Source organism: Chelonus insularis, unplaced genomic scaffold (assembly GCF_013357705.1).
Source record: "Chelonus insularis isolate UGA/USDA-ARS -01 unplaced genomic scaffold, ASM1335770v1 contig_139_pilon, whole genome shotgun sequence".
NCBI lineage: Eukaryota > Metazoa > Arthropoda > Insecta > Hymenoptera > Braconidae > Chelonus > Chelonus insularis.
The window spans coordinates 450,565-469,069 of NW_023276379.1; the positions used below are offsets into that span (position 1 = coordinate 450,565).

At 29.0% G+C, this 18,505-nt stretch overlaps 3 protein-coding genes across 4 annotated transcripts; 1 reads left to right on the forward strand and 2 right to left on the reverse strand.

Moving 5' to 3' along the window:
• The first annotated feature begins 42 nt into the window (after positions 1-42).
• LOC118074798 (uncharacterized protein KIAA1841 homolog) lies at positions 43-4,272 on the forward strand. The gene is made up of 8 exons (XM_035096266.1): positions 43-532; positions 801-1,093; positions 1,151-1,599; positions 1,677-2,324; positions 2,429-2,723; positions 2,824-3,323; positions 3,631-3,812; positions 3,966-4,272. Exons 1-8 carry the CDS (start codon positions 424-426, stop codon positions 4,082-4,084), a joined length of 2,595 nt encoding a protein of 864 aa, XP_034952157.1. The 5' UTR covers positions 43-423; the 3' UTR covers positions 4,085-4,272.
• LOC118074799 (lymphoid-specific helicase-like) lies at positions 3,508-7,130 on the reverse strand. Of its 2 annotated transcripts, XM_035096268.1 has the most exons (4): positions 6,907-7,130; positions 6,516-6,669; positions 4,381-6,407; positions 3,508-4,303 (listed from the first exon to the last, which is right to left on the reverse strand). In XM_035096268.1, the coding sequence occupies exons 1-4, from the start codon at positions 6,983-6,985 to the stop codon at positions 4,230-4,232; spliced, it is 2,334 nt and encodes a 777-aa protein (XP_034952159.1). In that variant the 5' UTR covers positions 6,986-7,130; the 3' UTR covers positions 3,508-4,229. The 2 variants fall into 2 exon arrangements, with proteins under 2 accessions (XP_034952159.1, XP_034952158.1); XM_035096267.1 differs by having other exon boundaries at positions 4,381-6,669.
• A 230-nt stretch (positions 7,131-7,360) lies between these two features.
• LOC118074796 (homeotic protein caudal-like) lies at positions 7,361-17,234 on the reverse strand. The gene is made up of 3 exons (XM_035096265.1): positions 16,213-17,234; positions 10,322-10,467; positions 7,361-9,819 (listed from the first exon to the last, which is right to left on the reverse strand). The coding sequence occupies exons 1-3, from the start codon at positions 16,868-16,870 to the stop codon at positions 9,529-9,531; spliced, it is 1,095 nt and encodes a 364-aa protein (XP_034952156.1). The 5' UTR covers positions 16,871-17,234; the 3' UTR covers positions 7,361-9,528.
• Between the last annotated feature and the right edge of the window lie 1,271 nt (positions 17,235-18,505).

Consider the following 18,505-nt stretch of genomic DNA (forward strand, 5'->3'; position numbering starts at 1 on the left):
TTAAAAAATTATATCCCATTAAATTTAATTTTTATAAACATTATACCTGTCCAACTCTATTATTTAAACATTTAAATATTTGAAATTTGATTTTTGATATTTATTATGGTCAATAAAATTTTATTTCTCAACACTGAAGTTATCAGCTGTTGTTCATGAAGAATGGTTTGCATGGTAAATGTCACCGGGTGTATGTAAATAAAACAAAATTGTTTGATCTATAATATTTCCATATCTTGGAAACTAAAGAATGAATAATAAATTGATACATTTTACGAAACTGTTCATCAAAACGAAAATAATCAATTGTTTATTATAATTATATTCTATATGTTCATAAGGATTAAATATTTTATATTGTATTTGTCAAGTTAATTTGTAAAAAAATTCAAAGAAGTGTCATTTATTTTACAATTAATAATAATGCATCGAAAGACGATGAACTTATCTGATCAAGAACAAAAATATAATCAAAATCTTAAATTTATTGTGAATAAATCAACTCATTTAAATACTCCACTGACTTATGGAGGTAAAAGGGCATTAATTTAATTAAATAAAAAATAGTTGTCAAAAAGTATCTGATAAGTAATCTGTAATATTATAATTCTAATAATTCATCTCGATTAATTGTAAACTAATAACTAGGACAACATTATAAAACTATCATTTCTAAATTTAAATTAACAATAATAGTTCAATAATAAAATTTATTTATCATGATATTTGCATTGTTATTTTTATAATATCAGTTTATTTGTTTATTGTAATATTTATTTCATAATTTTATTTTATTTTAGAGAATGCATCATGTAAAGGGCAGTTAGTCAGTAGAATATTCAATCACAACGATGAAACGTTGAAGAATAAAAGTTCTCAACATGAAGAAAACTATCCTCAGTTAACAATTCAAATGTTTTTCGAGTTTATACGTACTGCTTATCAAGTTAATGATAGTATAGAAGGTCTTTCTAATATTCTCGCAGAAAACAGTGAAATTAATTGGTCAGAACTAGCTAAAATTGATTTGAATTTACGGACTATCAATAATAAGAATGTAGGCACACATGAGACTAATGAGAAACTAGATGAGGTAAGTATACGTTGTGATAAATTAATGATACATTAATACTTTTTTATTATTTTCAAGGAAGTGAAGCCTTCATGTTCTTCAACACAATCCAATCAGCAATCATATTCTTATTTACAAGGTGAAGAATTTTTAGAGTCAGAATCAGCCAAAGATGGTGAAGAAGACACTGACAGAGATTCACACATACATGGGTCTTTACAATTGAAGAATATTGCAAAAAAAGAGAAAAGTAGAAAATTTAATACAGTAATAGAAACTAAAGAATATCCTTTAACAAATTTTATGAAAAAAAGTTTGAGTAATATACTTCATGAAGGATTATTAGATTCTGTTTTGCCTTATATGTTGCCAAAAACTTCTATTTCTCAACCAATAATTAAAAAATCTGTAATGAATACAGAGACTAAGAAAATTGGTGCTACAAATAATAATATTGATAAATTATCCACTGCACAGTCTTTAAATAAAGAAAAAGATAGGAGCAAAATACATAGGAAGTCACTTGAGTATGATTTAAAATTTTATTATTTATGTAATTATTAATAAAATCATTGAATTATTAATTATTACTAATTATTTACAGAACTGAAGTAGAAATTCATGTTTGTGATGAAGCAAAAAATATAAAGAAAGACTTCCGCTGCCCTCAAAAGTTATTGGTACAAAAGATGTGTTATTTTGCTGATGTAACTGCTGGACAAAAGTTAGAAGAAATGGATATATCAGTCCATTGCGATATAGTTATTTTTGATTGGTTAATGAGATGGGTGAAAAAAGATATGATAAAAAAATCCGAATGGCCAGTATTAGAAGCAAACAATGTAATACCAATTACTGTCTCAGCTTCTTTCCTTCAAATGGAACCACTACTTGATCAATGTTTACTATTCTGTCATAAAAATATGTCAGAAGTTTTAAAAACATCAACTATTCTCACTTGCTTAAATGATAATATTTTTACGAGATTAGCTAATCTTTTTACAAACATAGATGTGGAAACGTTAAAAGATAAGAAAGATAAAATTCAAAGTCGATTATTTTGCAAATTAATTTTAGCATTATCAGATCCTATTCCTGACAATAAAAGAGGCCATTACAGTTCTTTAGCGAGTCTTTTTAAATGTAGCAAATGTGGAAAAAATGTTATTCGATCTATAGCTGATAATATTTCTTGTCATCCAAGTGCTATGAAAATTGATCATTCAGGAAATATTCATAGCAGGCATATAAGGTTTTCATTTAATTATTCTATTGCATTAACTCTAATTAACTCAGTTGTAAATTTGGATTTCAATCAATACAGTTTTTTATTCATCGAGTAAATAAATATTTTAGAGATCTTTCATGGAGTTTAAATGACTATATTATAAATCTACGATCCGAATTACGTGGTTGGAGAAAAGTTTATTGGCGTCTTTGGGGAGATTGTCATTTTCTTTTTTGTCGGCAATGTAATACTTATTTTCCTATCAATCAAATGGATTGGTGTTCTTTTCATCCAGAAATACCTCAATTTTTTGCAAATGATCAACAAAGATCTGCGTCCTATCCATTAGGACGATATCCATGTTGTAGTCAACGAGCTTATCGATTTGAATCTTTACCCAACAATGAAGGATGTCGATTCAAAGTAATTATTATCTATTAATCTAATCACAATAATAGATTATATTTAAAAAAAATATATAGTTTTAATTATTAATGATATCTCTCTTTTTGGTTTATTTAAGGAACATATTCCATCTATCTTAATGGACAGTGATGGCTATGTTTTAAATATTTTTAGTTTATACAGAGATGCCATATCTCTAGATCCACCACAAATATTTTTTCCTGAAAAAATAACTAAATTAGTAGCACGAGATCCATCTCTACCACCTGGAAAACTATTATGTAATGAGCCTATGTGGTGGGATGGTATTGAACTTACACCACCGCGAGAGAAACTTGGTCTTCTTGCCAAAAATTGGGGTGGTTCTAGTGTTCGTAAACCTTGTCAATTTATAGAAAAACCTAAATCTTCAAGAAAACTACGCCCTCAGTCCTCCCAAGCTGTGAATACCTCATCACCAACTACTTCTACTAGCGATAGTGATGAAGACGATGGTATTACAACCTATGGTGATAGTAGTATTGATGAAAACTCAGATAATAGTGAAGAATCACATAGATGGCCAGCGTTTAAATCAACATGCAAGGTGAAACGACACTATAATTCTTCATCAAAGAGGTAATTTTTTATCATATGAATATTATAATAAAAATAAATCATTATGTTTATCACAAATTATAATGAACGCTGATAAAATTTTATTTTTTATTTTTTTGGAATATCAAAAAGTATAATAAAAAGTACTTCTATGAACTAGATTTAAATATAAAGTTGACACATTTATAAACTTTAAAAGGTTTTGGCAAAACTTTTTTTTAAATATTTTCAATCATGTAAGCATTCCAGTTTCCATCTGTTAATCAAGATATTTTTTAATGATGATATATCTTTAAAAATTTTTATTAACTTCGTTAAAATCTGTTAGGAATAATGGCATTCGATCTTGGAACATGAACTTATTAGTTAAATACAATCAAGATAATCAAAGAGATTTTGAAGAAAAAGCGATGACACAAATGATAAATGTTTTAACTAAGAAAACTTCAATTGAGTCTAACGCCTTTAAAACATATAAAAGTAATCACGTATGGAACAATCAACCATTAGGTATCAAATTTTTAAGAAATAATTAGTTAATAGTTAATCTAATATTTGCTAATAATAATAATAACAAATATTTCAAACATTTTCACTTATTTTAATTTGTACTCTGCATAAATTAAAATAATATAAATATGAATATTGCTTTGGATAATGTAGGTGGCACTTATGTAAAATTAGAATCGGAATTCAAAGAGCAATCAGCTAATTCTTGTAAGGTCAAGAATACAAATTACACAAAAGGAACGGTACGCGTACGATCATCAAAACTTCACTAAATTCATCCAAAACATTATTCAACCGACAATTAAACAATAACTCAATAAATATAATAAATTAAAAAAATGAAAATACGGCTGTAAAAATACGAAAATAGATAAATTTTTTAAAATATAAATTACGTGTTTATGTAATTAGAGAAGATCAGTCTTCTGTTTGATTTTTTGGTAAAAGATCACTCCTATCAAGTAAGGCATCAAGTTCAGCTTCAGAATATACTGTAAATAATGAAGAATAAATGAAAATAATTCAGTTAAATGAATATTTTGAATTGTTTTAAAATAATTATATTTACCATCATTTTCAGACTTGATTACGCTGTGTTCAGTTGATTCAAGGAGCTTTTGTAGCTCCAAAATTGTTTCAGCTTTATTAAAGTTGAGGTCTGCCAACTCTTTAGAAATAACCATTTTTTCTAGTTTACGCTTAGACTCTGCTCTCGTAATTATAGTCTCATCGATGGTTCCTTTACTGCATAATCTATAAATAACGACTGGTCGCGTTTGGCCGATTCTATGACACCGTGCCATAGCTTGAATGTCAGCTTGTGGATTCCAATCACTATCATATATAATTACAGTATCCGCCGCTGTAAGATTTAATCCAACACCTCCAGCTCTTGTCGATATAAGAAAAAGAAATGTCTCTGGATCATTATTAAATTGCTCAATGCTTGTACTTCGTTCGTCCAGATGTATTCTACCATCTAGTCGAACAAATTTCCAAGGACGCATAGTCAAATAATCTGCTACTAAATCTAACAGTGCTGTCATTGTTGAAAATAGTAACACTTTGTGTCCACGAGGATATAATTTTTTCAACATTAGATCAAGCACTAACAATTTTCCTGATGCTTTTACCATAAGTTCATTAATTGTTGGTAATCCACAATCATCTAAAGGACAACGAATGAGGAATGGATGACTGATAATTTGTTTATAAATTGGCACACGCGATCCAGTGCGAACTCTTATTATATAATTCATATTTCTATCATCAATATTGCCAAATTGATTCCATGTAGGTAAAGTGAGTTGATCTTTATTTTTTATTGGTTCAGTCAAAATTTCATTTGATGAATTATTTCGTGGAATGAATGTCGTTGAGGATTGATTTAAAACTGCAAATGGATCAAAATAATTTTGGCTGTATTTACAATTAATGGTACACTTCCTTTTAGGCCTAGAACCATCAGGATTATCTGGAATAATTTCAGATTTTTTTTCTTTCATACTAAGAAACTCATAATCCAATTTCAAGACAGCCAAATATAATTCTCTTTGCAACTCTGAGATTGGTGTATAAACAAGTACTTCTTTTTTCTTAGGAATGTCCTTACAAACATCATCTTTTTCACGTCTAAGCATGAAAGGTTTTAAAATTTCTCGTAAACAAGCGATTACTTGTTTTTCTTTTTCTTGTTTTAAGAATCTCTCAGCATTTTTGGTGTTTTGAAGTTCATTAACATCAAACCATGATTCGAAAACAGCAAGATCGTCAAAAATGTCAGGCATAAGAAAATTTAACAGTGCCCAAAGTTCAGCAAGATTATTCTGCAATGGTGTTCCAGTGAGAATAAGTCGACTGATTGATTTTAAAGTTCTTACTGCTTGAGATAACTGAGCTTGATGATTTTTTAATCTGTGGCCTTCATCAATAACAATATATCTCCAATTATGTTTACGAAGTCTATGAATATCTGCTAAAGCAACTTGATAAGTTGTCACAATAACAGGTAAAGTTTTATAGCCATTAGATAACGCCTTTTTAGTGTTCATTTGTCGAATGGCTGTATCTCTTTTCTGTGGAGTTCCATGAAGAAGAATAACTGGAACCTCTGGAGCAAATCTTTCAAATTCTGATAACCAATTTGGGGCTGTAGATAGTGGAACTATTATTAAAAAAGGACCAGCTTCTCGTTTTTCTATCAAATAACAAATCATTGCTATAACTTGAATGGTTTTCCCTAAACCCATTTCATCTGCGAGAATTCCGTTGAGTCCATTTTCATATAGACTTATCAACCATTTCACACCAACTTTTTGATAATCTCTTAATTCTCCAGTGAAATACTTCAAACAAATATCCACGTTTTCAGTCTGTCTCGGAGTTTCTTCATCTGAATCTGCATTCAATTCCTTTTCTATTTCATCATTGCTAAGATTTAACTTCTTCTTTTTTGCACCTTTTACAGGTATAGACTCTCTTAAATTATATCCACTATTATCGTTTTTTATTTTTTTCTTAATAGGTGGGATGTATTCTTCGTCTGTGTCGGTTTCGAAAGTTTTTTTTCTATTGTTTCTGGTATTTTTCTGTTCACTGTTAGAATTAGGTTTATCTGGATTATCAATTTTGTCAATAATAATTTTAGAATAGAATTTGCTTTTAGATACTAAATGTTTCAATCGTTTATAAAGAAGCTCTTGCCTTTCTTTGTTATATTCTTCATCGAGTTGACGTTTAGCTTCAGAATATTTCCAACCTTTTGAGGCTTTATCTAATTCAGTATCATTTAATATAGGCTGATTGGTGAGCTTGATGTCTTCACAATAAAAATTATGTGACGACTTTCCGATTTCTCCTGAAAATAAATTGATTTGAATATACGAAAATTCTATCAATAACAAAAAATATTATATTTTTCTGTGTTGTTAATTTAACAAATAAATCTTAAAATTTCAAAATACTACTAAAATCTATTAGTCTGGATTTCTATGATAAATTATAGGAGGTGATGTTTGCTTATTTTGTATGGTTTGCATTGTTTGTGTGTAACGTACATTTTTCTACGCATCATAATAAAATTAAAAAAACTTACCTGTTCCGGCGAGACTTGCAAAACCAGAATCTTCAGCTTGTCCTATTCCTTCCAAATAATTCGTTGTATTTTCTTCCATTGTTAATATTTCCCTTATTTCGTAATTTTACACAAATTAATATCACAAAACATCAAGTCTTAACATGTCGTAACAAGCAATGTTGACATGTGTGTGAAAAATTACAGCCGATTCCTCCCGCCAATTCTGTTGTCAACAACAACGGTTGAACGATTGCTACGCCTCTATTGTCAAGAAAATTCACGAAAAAATTACCACATTCATTTAAAAACAAAAAAGGAAAAATAATAAAACCAAGTGAAATTTTATAATTTTAACAAAGATTTTATTCAATTCTTATTAATTAAAATATCATTAATTTGTAAACAATGAATAAATTATAATTGTTTATTGAAATTATTTGTTTACAATTCAATTTAATAACAGTAACGCCATCTTTATAACTGTTTGGTGTTTCTGTAAGTAATGACCTCTAGTGATTGAACACACTATATCATTACCGGTTTCAATATCTAACGTCGGTAAAGCACAACAGTCGCTTACGTAGATTCCCTATTATCAGCTCCCGTATAAGAAAAAGACAATGGATAAAATACGAAATACTTCTTGAGATAATATTTTAAAATGAGATAATTTTTTATTTACTATAAAAAATCAATCTCAGTCAAACATCTGTACAATATTCATCAATTATTTATAAAACATTAACTTTTTGTTACTTTATAAAAAAATGATTACTGTTCGCAGAACATTTTTATTTCTACAAATATGGTAAGTCTTAAAACTACACAATAATCGTTATAACATATGTGAAATACTAACCATGATGTATAAATACAAAAAATAATGAAAACTTTTCTCCAGGTTTTATGACGACGTATTAAAAACCGACGATGATATTAATTATTCATAGATTAAAGTAAGTAAATGTTCATAATAAAAAAAAACTAGTCTATAAAATTTCAGGGAGCAGATGAGATAGAGAACTAGACAATACTATAGTCAACATAAATCGTGAATTATGAGTTTCTTAGCATCAAAAGAAAAAACTTTTGATTGTTTGCTTCAACATAAGTGCTGTGTGAATGACTAATTTTTCCAAACGTTATAAAAACTTTGGAATACGGTTGCTACTTCTAATAAAGAGCTAGAATTCATTTAGATATAACCAAGAATGATGTTGCAAAAAATATTTTTTATTTGAGCCACTGAAGACCTATTTTTCAAGGCTAAAAATGAAACATATTTAAATTATATTAAAATTTTTCAAAAGTCTATTATATTGTACCCAAATGCTAGTGTAAAACCGTTCAACATTGTTAATGTGAATGTCAAGAATAAACGCAGGTTAGTAGTGAATTCTATGGATATACTGGGACGCATTGGAGACAGTGGTAACGAGTCCCGAGGGTACCCTCGAGTTAACTACCAGATCGATGTCCAACCCTCACCATTTCATCCACACGTCTCTTGAATTCCGCCAACTAAACTCGCGAGCTTTGGTGATGCTATTTTTCTCTCTATTTCTCTTCTTGTACAACGTTGTTATTTATCAGTATGTTAGTACACTAAAGAAGTATTACAAATATTTTTGTTTTCTCTCAATAATGTTGACCATAAATCTCAACAATATTATTGTCATTACATTTCAATTCAAGTTTTTTTTATAGTAATTAGATACTAAATAATGTTTGAAGCGTTCATTTTCATTTTTTGCTTAAAGCTTAAATCTTAATATGAGAAATGAACAAATATTTAATGTAATGTTACAAATCAGGAAATAAAGCTTTTACAAAGTTTGTGAGCTGAAAATGTACGAAGTTTACTATAAGAGTTCGGATGAGAAAAAAAAAACAAAGAAGATAGTAATAAAAAGAAGAATTATTGTACCAAGAAGAGAAATAAAAAGAAAAGTAGCATCACCAAAGCTCACGAGTTTAGCTGTTGGGATTCAAGAGAGAACCAGGATAAAAGAATAAATAGTTACATTAAAATATTTGATGTCTGTAAGAGTAAAACAACAAGGAGTGATTGTTGATTATATTTTGACAGTTCTGCTTGTCATTAGTTGGAGTTAAACTCAATATGTAATTTCAAGTTTTGATTCATGACAGCTTGTTCATCTGCATCGTCATTGGTATATTGTAATAAAATAATGAACATAAATATAATAAAAGTATATTCTTATGAAAAATAAATGTGTAACAACTTCATTAATAATAAGATGAGATGAAAATATATGAAGTGAAATTTAAAATCAATTGACTGTAAATAGTAATTAAAAATTATACAATACTCCCAGTATGTACACTGATAGAAGAGATTTACCCTCACTGCAACAAATCTGCATTGCTCCTAGTAGAAATTTTTATCAGTATATGAGAAATGTATTCCAATCGTTAACTTCAACAACTTTTCTAAAAGTTAGCAATAATTTCTACTAGGGTGAGAATATATGCGCCACGAAAGTGAACAGATAAAGCGCTACATCTTAAGGGCAACAAGAATCAGTTGTTTTCTTGTAAAATATTTTTAATACAAATGAGTATTTAACTCAACCAACCATGGGGAGACCACGATTCAGCATTGCCGAGATTCTCTGGTCACCCGTGTACGGTGTGGGGATGAACATGTTGATGCGAGTGAAGCGTAGGAGTGGGATGACTAAGAGCAATACCATGCGGTGGAGGACCAAGACTCAGAGGCGGTGGGCTTCCGTTATGCATATATCCCCCCAGCATCCCGCTCATTCCACCCAGAGAAAGATTCGCCATTCCACCGGCTACTAGACCCTCACTAGTTAGAGTTGGCTTCACGTCCTTTTGCTCAAGTTCTTCACGTTTTTTCACTTGCTTTCGCTCTTTAGCTCGCCGATTCTGGAACCAAATCTTCACCTGAAATAAATCAATAATTCCAGATATTATTAATTAATTAATTATTTTTTAACTTCTAGTGATGTTTTAATATTTTTTTTCTCTTTAATATTGTAATACTTTGAGAAAATTAAATTTTAAAACCCCTACGATTGGGTAATTGAGGATATATAATAAAAATAATTATTCAATTCAAGGTAAAAAGTATTCCTGAAAATGATAATTTTTATTTTATAACCTGGATTACCAAATTGTTAAGGCAATTTTTATTCAATATAGAAATTTAGTAATTTATAAAGTAGTAAAAGAAAGTGATGATTATAAAAGAAATTTAATATATTAAATAAATGAAATCAATTTTTAATTTAATATTTAATTAAACTGCAGAATGTTTATAATTGATTTATATGTAAATGAATATCGATTGTACAGTAAACTTATTATATACACTTTAGACAATGGTGTTTTTTGTAAAAATAGATAAATAATGTAAATGAGTAATTATTAATTTTTTTATGCTTACCTGTCGTTCTGATAAAGATAGATTAGCGGCGAGCTCTGCTTTGCGTCGAATAGTTATATATCGACTATAATGAAACTCTTTCTCCAACTCTAATCTCTGATGATCTGTATAAACTACTCGGTATTTGTCTTTCGTTCGTGTTTTACCTGTAATATAATCATAAAAAAATTATAAATAACAACCTATCATTAGAAAAAAAAAATAGTCAACAAGAATGATACATTTGAATAAATATTTCATATCAATAATAATCAATCAATAATTAATTAATTCAAAAATAGCTATTTATGTCTTATATGATATCATTTAAATATTACTTCTATTAAGCGTAAAAAAATTAGAAAATGATAATTTTTATTTAACATTTAATAATGATAACATATGTATTATCATAAGATACACGAGAAACATGCTGCATCGTCAACTCAAGTGCTAAGTACTCTTTCTGATAAACATTTATGTATATAATTAAATATGAACATTAATTCACCGACTACTCAATCGTTCATGCTTTTATTCATAACATTTAAAATTTTTTCAAGACTGAATTATAACAACAATATTATTTTTTTCCAGACATATACGTGGCAAGAACAAAGAAGCAATATCAAAGAGAAAAAAGTGGGAAGAGCTGGTAAAATGGTGAGGAGAGGACGACGATTAGATAAGACATGCGCGGTAAGATCAAAGCAAGCACGTTAATCCGCCATTCCTCGATAAGTTGATGTGAGACGAAAAGTCTACGATCCGGTGGAGTCTAATGTGAAGTAAAATTTCAGGAACCCTCAAATCCAAAAGTCATGTCTGAACACAAAATAGAGCGTTTTAAATTTTCATTACTTAACACTTACTTACTAAATGCTTCTTTTTATAGCATTCCATACATATTTTTCTTATTTTAATATTTCTTTTCCCCTTTGATGATGATGATAAATTAAAATACTCGATTGATAAATCACTTAAAAGCCCAGAAAAAAGATTTAAAACAAATATTAAATTTTATTTGTTTTAAAAATTATTTAGGATCTATAAATTATCGAAAGGAATACTATTAAGAGAAAATGATGAAAACTTCATTTCTTTAGACTTTTATTATCCGCCGCTAAAGCTATTATACATGAATGTTTGAGGATAAATTTTTTATCTATGCATATAGTAGTATCAGCAACAAAATAATGATTATTCTCAGAAAAATAACCCGAAGAGAATTTTATGATTTACCAAAAAAAAAAATAAATAAATAAATATTGTAATTACTATTGATAGACACAACATTAAAATATCAAACATTTAATTTAAAAAAAGATCAATTAATAAAATCAAAGATTACTATTTTATACAGTTGAATAAATTAGTCAGACTTGGAATAAATTTAAAAGTTGATGAAAAAAATTTTTTCATGAATTAAAAAAAGACAAAGATAGAAAATAATGTAATTATGAAGTAATGATAAAAAGCAACAATAGTTAAAGTTGTGTCTAACCACTGCAAATCGTAACGTATTATTTTAACGCACTTGAAGTGTTTTAAAATAATGTCACCCATTTGATAAACATTCTATCACATTATTTCCCACCTTTGTCTAATTTTAATTCATTAAAAAATTCATAGTAAAGTATTTAAAAACTAAATACTTGAATTTTTTGAAATTTGCAATGATGACAATTAAATTCATTAGAATAAGCACCGAGAAGCTAATAATGCGTCCAATATAGCAGAGAAGAAATATCATATAGAGAAATTGGTGTAAGATGACTGTGAGTAAATCGCTTGACGATATAAAGGAAGAAAAACGGTACTCAAGAGACTCGTTGTCACCCTATTACAATGTTTCTCTCTTCTATATTCCCCTACACAAATCGTGCGACTACAGTTACATGCCAAACTACCAAGAATCATCCCTCTTTTACATTCCTTCTGTATATGTATATCATCTTCACTTTTTATTACATTCATCTGATAAAATGTGCTGCTACACTTTTATCTTGTATTATAATTACCGCTATTGTACTACTGTCACATGAGTTTACATAAATATATTATTCACCATGAAGAATATAAGTGGCAGCTATTTTTTTAGATGCTTTATTTCCTGTCATGGATATTTTATTAAAGCTTACCGTCGCATCATTTCTATTACCAATTCTTATCAATGAGAAGGTGTCTAAAGCAAATGTTTCCACGAATATAATCATGAAAAATCTATCTTATTTCTAAATTTTCTGATAATTTGTGACAAAATAATTCAATTAATAATTTAGGAATTATTATTTGGCTTTAAAATTCGATGAATTTAATGATGATGAAAAGATTTTTTGTGATTTTTAGTCAAACTCTAGATGTTTGACAAACGATTAAATGATAAAAATACATTGAACTATATATCATAGAGTGGAGGTTTTTATTGATAGAAACAATAGATAGGACACATGAGTATATCATTTTGATGTTTAAAGCAATGAAAGACTAATTACTTGTTTATTTTGTTTAATTTACATTTCACAAAAATTGTGAATCTTTTGTCAAGTTATCGTGTTAATTTTATTATGTGTATCAAAGCTAATCCATTAACTGGCACGTACTTGAGAACTAGTCAGCTTTTTAAAACTAATGGATGGATTTATACACCATCCAATATTGAATCAAATAGAAAATAAATAACTTCAAATTCTGACTCCAATTTTGGAGCAGTTTTTGATAAAAATAAATAGTTCATTCTGAACGAAGCGACGGATTTATCAAATGTTTTAAATATCATTCGACTTTGATTTTTAAATTTCCAACAAGACAGAATGCTAAAATTGGAGTATATAATAATTGAATTGAGATTATTTAAATGATAAAATGTAATTATTTGATAAATCCCATTTGAAGTGTTTGTTAATGAATGTTGTCAGAGATAAAAGAATTAACGGTAAGCAACACGAGGTTGTTTGACAAGAAATACCTGACATCTTAGTTTTACTAGACAGATTGAACATTGACCAGAAACGTGACTCAAAATCCTGTTAGTTGCTCACCGGAATTTTATGATCTTTCACACCATAATGCCATTACTCGGCTTAAAGTTCTGACCTTTTCGGAACCATAAGGAGGCGGTACTTTTCCAAAACAATATCGACAAACATTACTACCATATAACCCAACTTCTTACCTCAAGTGGATATTTGTAATAGGCGTAACCATTCTTTATACATATTCAATGCAATTTTAACAGCTTTATTTCGTTGCCACCAAGTCTTCTAACTTTTTGATTTTATATTTAACTGTTTGACTCAATAAGCTCTTCTGCAGTTGAAAAAAAATATTTTTTTATCAACTACAAATAATGGATGAATAAATTTTGATGTAGCATGCTGACCATCATTTCATTTTAAGTTTGAAGTGTAGAATTATTATTATTTTATTTTTCAAGATAGCTATGGATGGGTAGCTGATGCTTAGAGTAGAATTGATAATAAACGAGTAAAAGTTTTTTTTGCTTCAAAAAATCTTCTAGTTTAAAGTATGATCGTCTTGAGGATAAACTAACCATAATGAAGAACCAGTTGGAGGTGTGTCAAATTTAAAGTTAAGTTAATTTAAAAGGGCTAAGTATCAGTGAATATTTGTCTAGAATTATTCCAAGTCAAGTAAAACTTGTGTATTTAACCCCAGGTGGAATAGTCATTGCCACGCCTCTGGCTTGGCGTCACTTTACTGGGTAAACTTCACCCTCAATTCATGGGTAATTCTACCTCAACAATTTTCTAGTCCATCCAAGTTCAGCAGGCTATCAAACGTACCGGATTTTTCCTCAACTTAAACATACTTCATGGTAACAATTAAATTTCAATATTTGGTTCTATAAATGTATTGGCTTCCAAGTGAATAAACATTAATTACCTACAAGAAACTACATGTTGAATTGCATAAATGAATTTCATAGATATGAAAATAATTTCGAAAAAGAATAAATATGGCAAAAGAACGGTATTAGGTGGAAAGTCCAACAAACAGATTTTCGTTTCACGTTCTAAGTTGGCAACCTGACCTACTGTTCAACATTTAACATTGAAATGGTATATAGAGGATCTTAACGATAAAACGAGAAGCAATAATGAACAAAATTATTTACCTGACTCAAGTTCACTCAAAGATATTGGAACAAGAAAGTTCTGGGAAAACCCAGACCCTGAGAGAATGATAGGTCACTCAATAAAAATGAAAATGAGGGTCTTTAAGCCTCTTCATCTTCCAACGTCAAGTCAACTGTACTGCATCTTGAAATTTACCAGCCAATTTGGCTTCAGGTCGTCTGATAAATCCTATTGTTTGCAAAACAGGGACTTTATTGGACCCACTTCTAATAGAGGACCTCAGTAAATGCTACATTTTTCTTTGTATTATGATTTATCACCCAATACTGGAATAAATTAACGTAAGCCGGGGGTGAAAATGAATGTTTTATTGCAGCCCAAAAGATTAAGTAAACACAATTGATTCAATGTTTCATGGTTAGACATGTCGGTCTAGTGGCTTATTTACTACTTGGCGCATGGCAAATATCATTGGCCTTAATATTTAGTTAAATGAAACACGTGCAAAATATTTTTGCATGGCCTAGTAAGTATAAGTTAAAGAAAATGTTCCAAAATGTGAATCTATGAAGGAATTAGAAAACCTTTTTTAGGAATATCGTGGGTGAGATTTAACAAGTAACAATCATGAATTGCTAACGAATTTCCTATACGATTTTTTTTTCATTACCTATCCACGAATTGTATCAATGTACTTGTATGCCTCAAGAGCTACATGTTGAAGCAGGAAAATAATAAAATATGTTGCTACATGAGCAATTCATTCGCACGGAATCGTAATACCTTCATTCAAAGTCATGCAAGCATTATACGAGCAACAACGAAACTGCAATAAAGCTATAAAGAACAGATAATAATCACCGGAACAAAAAATTTGAATCTCATGATCCTGAAACCTACAAGTGTTGTACTGAAAAATACTTTCAAGAATTTTTTTTTTTTTTGATTTAATGAATCTGAATAAGATTAAAAAATATTTTACTTTTAAAAAATCTTAAAATCATCTTGAAAAATACTTTCTTGGATTCAATTCAGCAATAAAATAATTGTATCTATTTATTTGAATAATTTAACACTAAACCTTAAACAAGATTAATTAGTTAAATTAAATTTGGCCATAATAAGTATTTGTTCTAATTTTCTGGAGACATCAGTATGTTAAGATAAACAAATTGATGTTTACTAACAATTATTCATTCTAAAATTTAATATTCATTTTGATATTGAATCTCCATTGAATTGGTTCAACGAATAATGGAATCATGCATTTGAATTATTTACATCGAGTGTACAAGCACATTATCATTGATAATATTTGGAAAAATTGAGTCGTACCATCAAGTGAGTTAAGATCTGGAAGAACTGATATGGAACTTGTCATTCCAATATTGATACACGCTGCAATATGAAGATAAATGTGTGAATGTCAACAGGAATGTACTTTATTTAAATAATTACCCACATGGAGCAAAATAAAATTTTCCATAGGAGAAAAAAAATTAATCTGTGATAGAAAACCGACGTTGACGAGACAAAGTATATTTCCAAGATTATCTTACGAATATTTACGAGCAATTAGCTGTTTACTTTAGTCTATTTGAGACAGTATTTGTCGTATCTAGACCAAATTGGAGATTAATATATATGTGTCTCATATATTTACTCACATTTATCTTATTTATACTTTTGATAAATATCAGTTAAAAAAAATTTTTTAAACTCAGAAAAGAAACTTCAGATAAAATAAAATTTTATATAATACATGAAACAATGATGAATAAAATGAAATAAATAATAATGAAAGTGACAAACCTGGATTATGTTGATTTTGATAGGATGATTTTTTGATCCATTCATAAGGGCTCCGAATTGGAGCTGGTCTCACCGGCGTTGTTGAAGTACTGTTACCACTTGTATTATTACTATTGACATTATTACTTGTATTGTTATTAGGTGCATTAATGTTGTTGTTATTACTAATGGATGGTGATAGTGGTGTGCCAGGACTACTTATTTCACTTCCACTAACTGTAATGGGTGGACTCGGTTCTCCAGATCCAACGGCCTGGCTGTTAATTTTATCACCATTCCATTCTGATACACTTGTCATCGGACTTGATTGATGCTGCTGTTGATAAGCAACTTGATGCTGATATTGGAGATGATGTGAATAATGATGAGAGTGAGGAGACCAACTGAGAACGTCGGATGGCTCCAAATATTGTTGAGTTGCTGATACTTGGTGCTGTGATCCATGAGGATGTGCATGAGGGTATCCATACCAGTATTGTTGTCCTGCACTTTCTGATGCTCCAGAAGGTGTAACTGGATGCTGCTGAATTTGAACTTGATGTTGAGCTTGTTGGGCCAACTGTTGCTGAGTAGTTCCAGCTTGTGTTTGCTGACGATACATCGTCAGAGGATTGTAATAAGACACCATTCCTATACGACTTATATCAGTCATTTGCATAAAAATAACTTGCTGCACTGAATATTTCTATTTATATAACTATCATTAAATCCACATTACTTGTTTTTATTCCTCTTTTAGAGTTTAACAACGTATTATATTTCACTTACTTTAAAACAATTATTATTCACAATTACACTTAAGACTGTATTATTATTAATTATTTAGTATTTAAACAATACAATATAATTATTAATAAAACTAAGACACACTATTGCCAAATATTAATGACATTTTGAAATTATTTAACAAGTTATGACGCAAATATTTGGAATAACTTAAATCAACGACTTCTGAAGAGGCAGAAGTGTGTCGTCAATGACCGCAAGCTACCTTATGAATTTTGACTGAAGTCTGTCTACTCCTCGCAGCAGAATACGCCCCTTCAAGATCTAGTTCTCCCACCACAAGCTCATGGGGTGCCAGACCAACCAATCAGCAAAGGTAATCCCCAACGTATACCAGAATGGCGACCTCGCAAACGACTCGATTACGATAACCTAGCTACTGATAAAAACCTTCATTTACGTTCTTTTACGTAGTTTTTCATTTAATCTAGGTTTTTTGAAATAATATTTATTCTGACTTTCAATAGGTTAATTTTTTGTTTTCAAAGCTAGCTTGTATTAACCATACCCATAAATCATTTTATTTATTGTGTTTATGTATGATAATTAATCCGTAGGAAAATAAATAGGCCTAGATAAAAATGTCATTTGAGTTGTATAGAATTAGTTTGGTGTCCATAGGATAAGTCGCATCATTTTCTACCTGTAATTGCAATGATACTACTATCATGTTCAACCCTTTGTTCTTTAGTCTTTGTTTCTATATTAGCCTCTTATTGTACTTTAAATTATTTACTTAGTCCCAGTAATTTGTATAATTTGCTTTGTCTGCCAAACCTAGCAAATTTTGGGTAAGGAGCCTAATAGTTTTGCAGGGTGTCCACTTGAAATAATACCTAAATTGACTTCATTATATTTTGCTAATAAATTATTTCATAAATAACTAACATTGAAATGAATTTCTCAGTAGATGACTTATGATTGAAAATTATTTATGTTTATGAGTATAATTTAGATAGAAGACTGGGGCTACTGTTGAAAACATCATAACTTAATATATTCATTGAACCACTTCCTTACAAATTATTTGCATGGTATTTAAATATTTACTCAGAGAAGAATTTTTGGAGTAAGCATGAATTTTGGTTTGGAGTAAATCAGGTGTTGCTTATTTCTTAAAAATATTTCATTCACTAGTTTTTGTTCCTTCTTGTTGATAGAAATATTTTTTATAACAATAGAGTACAATCTCAATTTAATTTTAAACTACTACTGCTTTTAATAAATAATTTAGTAAATATTTAATTAAATTAAATGAGTAAATCAATATTGTTTTTTATTACCAAATAGATTGTTATACATATTTTTTGATAGATTTGTTAATTATTTAAATGCTTTATGAAATTGTGAACTGATCAGAAAATAAATAATAAATATTATAATTTTATTGTATGATAAAAATTTCAATAGAAATAATTGTAATACATTCTACCTAATTAGTGAAAAGATGATTTAAAAATTCAGAAAAAATATTAACAATACTGAATAACGACACATTCACTGAATC

Coding starts and splice junctions, on each gene's coding strand:
- LOC118074799 (XM_035096267.1), bottom strand. CDS start 6,985: ATGGAAGAAAATACAACGAATTATTTGGAAGGAATAGGACAAGCTGAA. Junction 6,670..6,906: donor TGCAAGTCTCGCCGGAACAG/GTAAGTTTTTTT, acceptor ATTTATTTTCAG/GAGAAATCGGAAAGTCGTCA. Junction 4,304..4,380: donor AATCAAGTCTGAAAATGATG/GTAAATATAATT, acceptor CATTATTTACAG/TATATTCTGAAGCTGAACTT.
- LOC118074796 (XM_035096265.1), bottom strand. CDS start 16,870: ATGCAAATGACTGATATAAGTCGTATAGGAATGGTGTCTTATTACAAT. Junction 10,468..16,212: donor TCAAAATCAACATAATCCAG/GTTTGTCACTTT, acceptor ATTATATTACAG/GTAAAACACGAACGAAAGAC. Junction 9,820..10,321: donor TATCTTTATCAGAACGACAG/GTAAGCATAAAA, acceptor GATTTATTTCAG/GTGAAGATTTGGTTCCAGAA.
- LOC118074798 (XM_035096266.1), top strand. CDS start 424: ATGCATCGAAAGACGATGAACTTATCTGATCAAGAACAAAAATATAAT. Junction 2,325..2,428: donor ATTCATAGCAGGCATATAAG/GTTTTCATTTAA, acceptor TAAATATTTTAG/AGATCTTTCATGGAGTTTAA. Junction 3,813..3,965: donor ATGGAACAATCAACCATTAG/GTATCAAATTTT, acceptor TGGATAATGTAG/GTGGCACTTATGTAAAATTA.